The sequence below is a fragment of the Athene cunicularia genome (assembly GCF_003259725.1).
Source record: "Athene cunicularia isolate RWA chromosome 19 unlocalized genomic scaffold, athCun1 chr19_part1, whole genome shotgun sequence".
NCBI classification, from domain to species: Eukaryota; Metazoa; Chordata; class Aves; order Strigiformes; family Strigidae; genus Athene; species Athene cunicularia.
In genome coordinates, this window is record NW_020799124.1 from 7,373,472 (window position 1) to 7,379,555 (window position 6,084).

General features: G+C 63.2%; 1 protein-coding gene across 1 annotated transcript in view; it reads left to right on the forward strand.

The window, feature by feature from the left end:
* Nucleotides 1-6,084, forward strand: part of LOC113487341 (ras GTPase-activating protein 4-like) — a gene marked incomplete at its 3' end in the record, with an annotated part of 9,599 nt that extends 3,515 nt beyond the window's left edge. Inside the window, exons 2-20 of the mRNA XM_026861860.1 lie at nt 651-707; nt 1,097-1,210; nt 1,542-1,603; nt 1,724-1,856; nt 2,124-2,205; nt 2,391-2,522; nt 2,603-2,694; nt 2,929-3,052; nt 3,160-3,313; nt 3,643-3,707; nt 3,944-4,056; nt 4,126-4,312; nt 4,559-4,696; nt 4,822-5,142; nt 5,216-5,353; nt 5,429-5,564; nt 5,651-5,771; nt 5,851-5,909; nt 6,050-6,084. Of these exons, the coding sequence (XP_026717661.1) occupies nt 651-707; nt 1,097-1,210; nt 1,542-1,603; nt 1,724-1,856; nt 2,124-2,205; nt 2,391-2,522; nt 2,603-2,694; nt 2,929-3,052; nt 3,160-3,313; nt 3,643-3,707; nt 3,944-4,056; nt 4,126-4,312; nt 4,559-4,696; nt 4,822-5,142; nt 5,216-5,353; nt 5,429-5,564; nt 5,651-5,771; nt 5,851-5,909; nt 6,050-6,084 (2,263 nt within the window). The remainder of the gene's footprint in view (nt 1-650; nt 708-1,096; nt 1,211-1,541; nt 1,604-1,723; nt 1,857-2,123; nt 2,206-2,390; nt 2,523-2,602; nt 2,695-2,928; nt 3,053-3,159; nt 3,314-3,642; nt 3,708-3,943; nt 4,057-4,125; nt 4,313-4,558; nt 4,697-4,821; nt 5,143-5,215; nt 5,354-5,428; nt 5,565-5,650; nt 5,772-5,850; nt 5,910-6,049) is intronic.

Genomic DNA, 6,084 nt, shown 5'->3' on the forward strand with positions numbered 1-6,084 from the left:
GGTGATTTTTTTTTTTTTTTTTTTGGCAGCAGCACACAGGACTGATGACTTGGGTTCTCCCTGGGGAGGAAACTGTGTCGGAGCATTGTGGTGGCTGCCGACAGCCTGCGGTCACCACGGCACACCCTGCCTGCCCTTCGCACCCTCTGCATCACTGGGGGTGTCCCCAGGGATGTCCCCATCCCTACGGAGGTTGGGGCTCTGGGTACACCCCAGGGCTGGAGGAGGCTGCTGTGGCCTTGCTCCCAGTGTGTGCAATGGGGCTGCGGGTGCCTGGAGCCATTTCGGGGAAAGGGTGGGTTTTGTTTGTTCTTCATCTTCCGATTTGGAAGAGAAAAGCCACTTTCAGCTGCCAGCAGGATGCAGTGGCTGGACACAGTCAGGGATGTGCTTCCCCAGGCTGAGAACAAAGCCAGGGTCACCACATACCTGTAGCCATGGCCAAATCCACCCACTGAAGCCTTTGGCTTCGGAGGGTGCCTCTGGACCCTGGGGTGTCCCTACAAGGGGCACCTGCAAGGTCCCACCTCTGGGGGGCGGGGGGATTGCCAAGGCTGAAGGCTTTGGTTGCCCATGACCATGAGAGCCCCATGGGGTTGCGGCAGGGCTGTGGCTGGCAGTGCTGACAGAGCTGTGCTGTGTCCTTCTAGCATGGGGAGCAGCGACCCGTACTGCATCGTGAAGATCGATGATGAGACCATCATCAGGTGAGTGGCTCCGTGTCCCTGGCTGGTCCCAAACCTGCCAGCACACCCAGCTCTGGGCGGGTTCCTCCATCTACCCTGCTGCAGGCACAATATTATAATTATTATTACTATTATTATTACTATTATTATTCCCTGCTTTGGGCTAAGCCACTCCTCCAGACACAGGCTGTGATGTCTAAGAGCTCGTGGCCAGCCCATGTCTTGCCAGCCCAGAGGCACTGGACAGGACAGGGACCTATCCCCTGCCCCAACTGAGGGCTCAAAACTGTGGGTGCTGCCCCCAGCCATGTGTCACCAAAAGCTGTGAAGCTCCCCGGACTGGGGAGGTGGGGAGAGCCCCAGCAAGCAAGCCTCATCCCACCCTGTCACCAGTGCTGTCTGCCCTGCAGGACTGCCACGGTGTGGAAGACGCTGTCCCCATTCTGGGGGGAGGAATACGAGGTGCACCTCCAGCCCACCTTTCACAGCGTCTCCATCTACGTCATGGATGAGGATGCGCTCAGGTTGGCTGTGGGGTGGTGGGGGCTCGGCATGGGACTGGGAGGTTGGTGGCTTTGGCTGCCTGCATGCTCAACCCCATTGTAGACACTGGAGACTCCACACTTGGCTGTGCTGGCTTGAGCTTTGGGACATAAATGGGTGAAGTTATTTCCTGAGATTATTTTCCAGCTGGCAGCAAGGGGCAGCTGGCACACTCTGTGGGGACATAAGCACCATGATGGCCCCACCTCAGGACACCCAAGGCACCTTGTCCCCCCAAAATGCGTGGCAGGGGCCCGGCAGGGTGGGGGGGCTGCAATCCTACCCCATGTCCTCCTGGTTTTTGTTTTCCAGCCACGATGATGTTATTGGGAAGGTCTGCATCACCCGGGACATGCTGGTGGAGCACCCCAAGGGTAGGGGGACGGGTGGCTGGGAGGGTCCCAGCAGGGCCCTGTCTCCCAGCCCTGCAACAAGCTGGTCCTGAGGGCCCCCCCGAGGACCCCACCCCATGAGTGTGGCCCCTTTTCCCACAGGTTTCAGCGGCTGGGTGAGCCTCAGCGAGGTGGACCCCGATGAGGAGGTTCAGGGGGAGATCCACCTGCAGGTGGAGGTCCCGGGGAGCCAGGACAGCCGGCGGGTGCTGTGCTGCACTGTGCTGGAGGCCAGGTGAGGAGGGGACACGGGGGTGGCAGGAGCCTGCGTGGGCAGCTCCGTGACTCAGTTTCCCCACTGTATTAGGGTCTTCTCAGTTATCCTCCCTTGGGCAGAGCATCCTCCCTACCACCCAGCAGCTGACAGGGCTCCTGGGGCAGGGTCCACCCCATCTGCTGGGCTTTAGGACGTGCATCTCGAGATGCTGGGGGACTGAGGAGGGGAGTGGGTGCCCATAGGTATTTTGGGAGGTTGCTGGCAAATTCCTCCTCTTCTCGGCAGGGATTTGGCCAGGAAGGATCGGAATGGAGCCTCCGACCCCTTTGTCCGCTTGCGCTACAACGGGAAGGTGCAGGAGAGCACCGTGAGTGTGGCTTCAGTTTATTGGGATCCCCCAGCCTGCTGGTGGTGCAGGTGAAATCATCCCACTGGGAAGTCTGGACCTTGGCCAGGAGCCATCCCTGTCCCCCGGCGTCCCCAGCCTGGTGTCCCTGAGGAAGGGATGTTGGATCCACCCAGCGAGGAGGGATGAAGCCATTGTCTTTCCAGGTGGTCAAGAAATCCTGCTACCCCCGCTGGAACGAAACCTTCGAGTTCGAGCTGGCCGAGCCCGCAGGGGAGAAGCTGTGTGTGGAGGTGTGGGACTGGGACCTGGTTGGCAGGAATGACTTCCTGGGCAAGGTGAGCCCCCAAACCCCGTCACAGCTGCTGGGGGGCCTGCCCGGCTGCCCGCCCGACCCCCTCCTGCCTTCCCCTCCCAGGTGGTGTTCAGTGTCCCGGGGCTGGAGGCGGCTGGGCAGGAGGAGGGCTGGTTCAGGCTGCAGCCCGACAAGTCCAAGCCGAGGGAGGATGAGTGAGTCTCAGGATGGGGGGGTTTGGGGTGTGCCGTGGGTGGTGCCCACAGGGGGGGTTATTCCTGGGAAGCTTCACCCCTTTGGAGAGGCAGCTCCTGCAAATGCCCTTGTCTGGGAGAGGGGCCAAGTGCAGGGCAGCCACACCTGCGCAGGCTTCCCTGGTCTGTCAGGCCACCTCCTGCTTGGTGAAGTACTTCTCCCTGCCTCTGCCCCACCACCCTGTGCTCCTGCAGGCACCAGGGCAGCCTGGGCTCGCTGCAGCTGCAGGTGAGGCTGCGGGACGAGACAGTGCTGCCCTCCCACTGCTACCAGCCCCTGGTCCAGCTCCTGTGCCAGGAGGTGAAGTCAGGGCGCCAGGTGAGGGGTCCATGCAGAGCCCTGCTGGGGCACCCACCTTCCTCCAGCTCTCTGCCAGGACGTGCATCTCCCTTGGGCCATCATGTCACGGTGCCTCTCCCTACCAGGATGGCCAAGTCCACCTGGTCACCCTCCTGGATGAAACCACCACAGCCGAGTGCCGGCAGGAGGTCGCCATCAGCTTGGTGAGACTCTTCCTGGGCCAAGGGCTGGTCAAGGAGTTTCTGGATCTGCTCTTCGAGCTGGAGCTGGCCAAGCCCTGTAAGGCTGGAGCGAGGAGTGGAGCTGGAGCTTCCAACCATCTCCTGGGGTTGCAAAACCTCTGGAACCTTGCGTGGTGATTGTTTTGGGGGGTGATGGTTGAGGTTCAGCCATCGCACAATGCTCTGGGTGGGAACCTGTTGGGTTCATCCTCACAGGCTGAGGTTGGTGGAGGAGCAGGTGGTTTGGGGTTAGGAAATTCCTGTAACTCCCATGGAAATGGCTGGGGATGGAGGGCACAATCCCTGTAAATGTCCCCCTTGATTGCAGCTGCCTGGTGGGTGACCTGTGGCTGTCCCCCAGGCCACAGACCCTCTCCTGTTTTGCAGGTGAGCCCAACACTCTGTTCCGGAGCAACTCCCTGGCCTCAAAGTCGATGGAGTCCTTCCTCAAGGTGCCACATTGCCTAAAACCTGCTCTTCCCTCTTCACCCTGGCTCTAGGCTGTCCCTACCTGGGCGGGTTCCCAGGGGGAGTACTGGGAGGGCTGGTGGGGCTGTGTTTGTCTTCCCTGGGGCTGGGAGGTTGGAGAAAATCCCTTGGGTGACCCTTATTTGGGAGTCTGGGGGTGTCAGGTGCCAGACCTGTGGCTGTGCCCCCTGCCACTCTCCCCTGCACGGTCCCTCGGCAGGTGACAGGGATGCTATACCTGCACGCCGTCCTGGGACCCACCATCACTCGCGTGTTCGAGGAGAAGAAGTATGTGGAGCTGGACCCTGGCAAGATTGAGGTCAAAGACGTCGGGTAAGGGGCACACGGGGCAGCGGGGCGGGGGGACTCCAGCTGTGGGGCTGATGGTGCTGGTGCCCACAGGTGCTCGGGGCTGCACCGGGTGCAGACAGAGGGCGAGGTGATTGAGCAGGGCCGCCAGCACCTCCAGTCCTATCTGGGCGAGCTGCTGGATGCCATCGTCAAGTCAGCCCCGGCGTGTCCCCCCGTCATCCGCGCCGCTTTCCGGCAGCTCTTCCTGCGCGTCGGGGAGCGCTTCCCCCAGCACCAGGTTGGGCTGCAGTGGGGAGGAACGGGGGGTCAATCGGGCATGGTTGATGTGGTCCCCTCTTGGGCATGGGGGCAGCCCCCCAGGGATGGGACCCAAGGGGACAGCAGGGCCGTGCCGCACCCAAACACAACCCCGGTGCTGGAAGGCAGCCCCCACGTCCCTGGCGCATCGATGTACGTGGTGCCTGGGCATGTCCTTCTCTGGGACAGACCCTCACATGTCTCCCTCCGCCTCGGTCGGCCGCAGCACGCCAAGTTTGTGGCCATCACCAGCTTCCTCTGCCTCCGCTTCTTCTCACCGGCCATCATGACCCCCAAGCTCTTCCACCTGCGGGAGACGCACGCCGACGCACGCACCAGCCGCACGCTGCTGCTCCTGGCCAAGGTGGGACCGGGGAGGATGTGGCAGGGGGTAGCAGTGTCCCCCAGATGGGGTTTTTTCGAGGTGTTCAGCTGCTTCCCAGTGGGGAGAGCTGGGTTGGTGACAGCGCTGTCCCCGGGGGTCTGCAGGCTGTCCAGATAGTGGGCAACATGGAGCTGGTGGCCGGGCGGGCCAAGGAGGCCTGGCTGGCCCCGCTGCTGCCCGCCCTGCAGCAGGGCATCGCCCAGATGAAGGACTTCATTGCCCGGCTGGTGGGGACAGAGGAGGAGGAGGAGGAGGAGGAAGGTGAAGGGCAGCTGCTGGGCCCCCCTGCCGTGGTGGTGAAAGAGGGGCTGCTCTTCGTCCTCAAGACACGGGGCAAGGGGCCGCTGCTTGCTGCCACTGCCAAGAAGCTCCACTTCTGCCTCACCGGGGAAGCCCTCAGCTTCGGCAAGAGCCCTGGCGCCGAGGTGAGGGAGGGCCAGGGGGACGGTTGGGGTGGCAGTGGGGTGGCCCTGACCCTGTGTGTGTGTCCCCCCTCAGCGTAGCGGCACCATCGCCCTGGCTGACATCCTCGCGGCTGAGAAGGTGGAGGAGAAGAGCTTCGGGAGCTCCTATGTCATGCAGGTGGTCTACCTGGACGCAGGCGGGCAGCAGGAGACAGCCTACCTCCAGTGCAAGGTGGGACCCGGGGAGCACATACAGAGGGGTGTCCCAGCCTGGGGGACCCCCCTCACCTCTCCCACCCCCCCGCAGTGTGTCAACGACCTGAACCAGTGGCTGTCAGCCCTGCGCAAGGTGTGTGTCAACAACCCCCGTGTGCTCCGCACCTACCACCCCGGCGTCTTCCGTGGGGACAAGTGGAGCTGCTGCCACCAGAGGCAGAGGACAGGTACCAGGGTGGGCGCCCCGGAATCCCGCGGGGGTGCTGGTGGTGTGTCCCCGCCCCCCCGCCATCCTGACCCCCCTGTCCTGCAGGGCTGGGTTGTGACCGCACCCGGCACGGTGTCACCCTCCAGGACTGGACTGACCCCCTGGACCCCGCGGCGGAGGCACAACGCCTCTTCCACCACCTCCAGGGCCTCCGAGGGACCCTCAGGTGAGCCCCTGGCCTGAGGGACCACCCCAACCCCCCAGCTCCCGCCACGGGCCTGTCCCTCTCCTCCCCTTTTCCCCAGGGAAAAATACTGGGAGCTGCTGGAGCCGGAGGATGGTCAAAACGGCCCCCGGGGTGAAGGTGGGTTTGGGGTGGGGTGGGATTTTGGGGACCACACTGGGGATGCTGCGGTTGGGACATGTCCTGGGGTTTGGGGTGGGGGCTGTGGTAGTTGTGGGGTGACCCCTTGGGGGCTCACTGCTGCTCCCCCTCTCCTGCAGGTGCTCCCCTGCCCGAGGGGCCTAGCCGGCTCTTC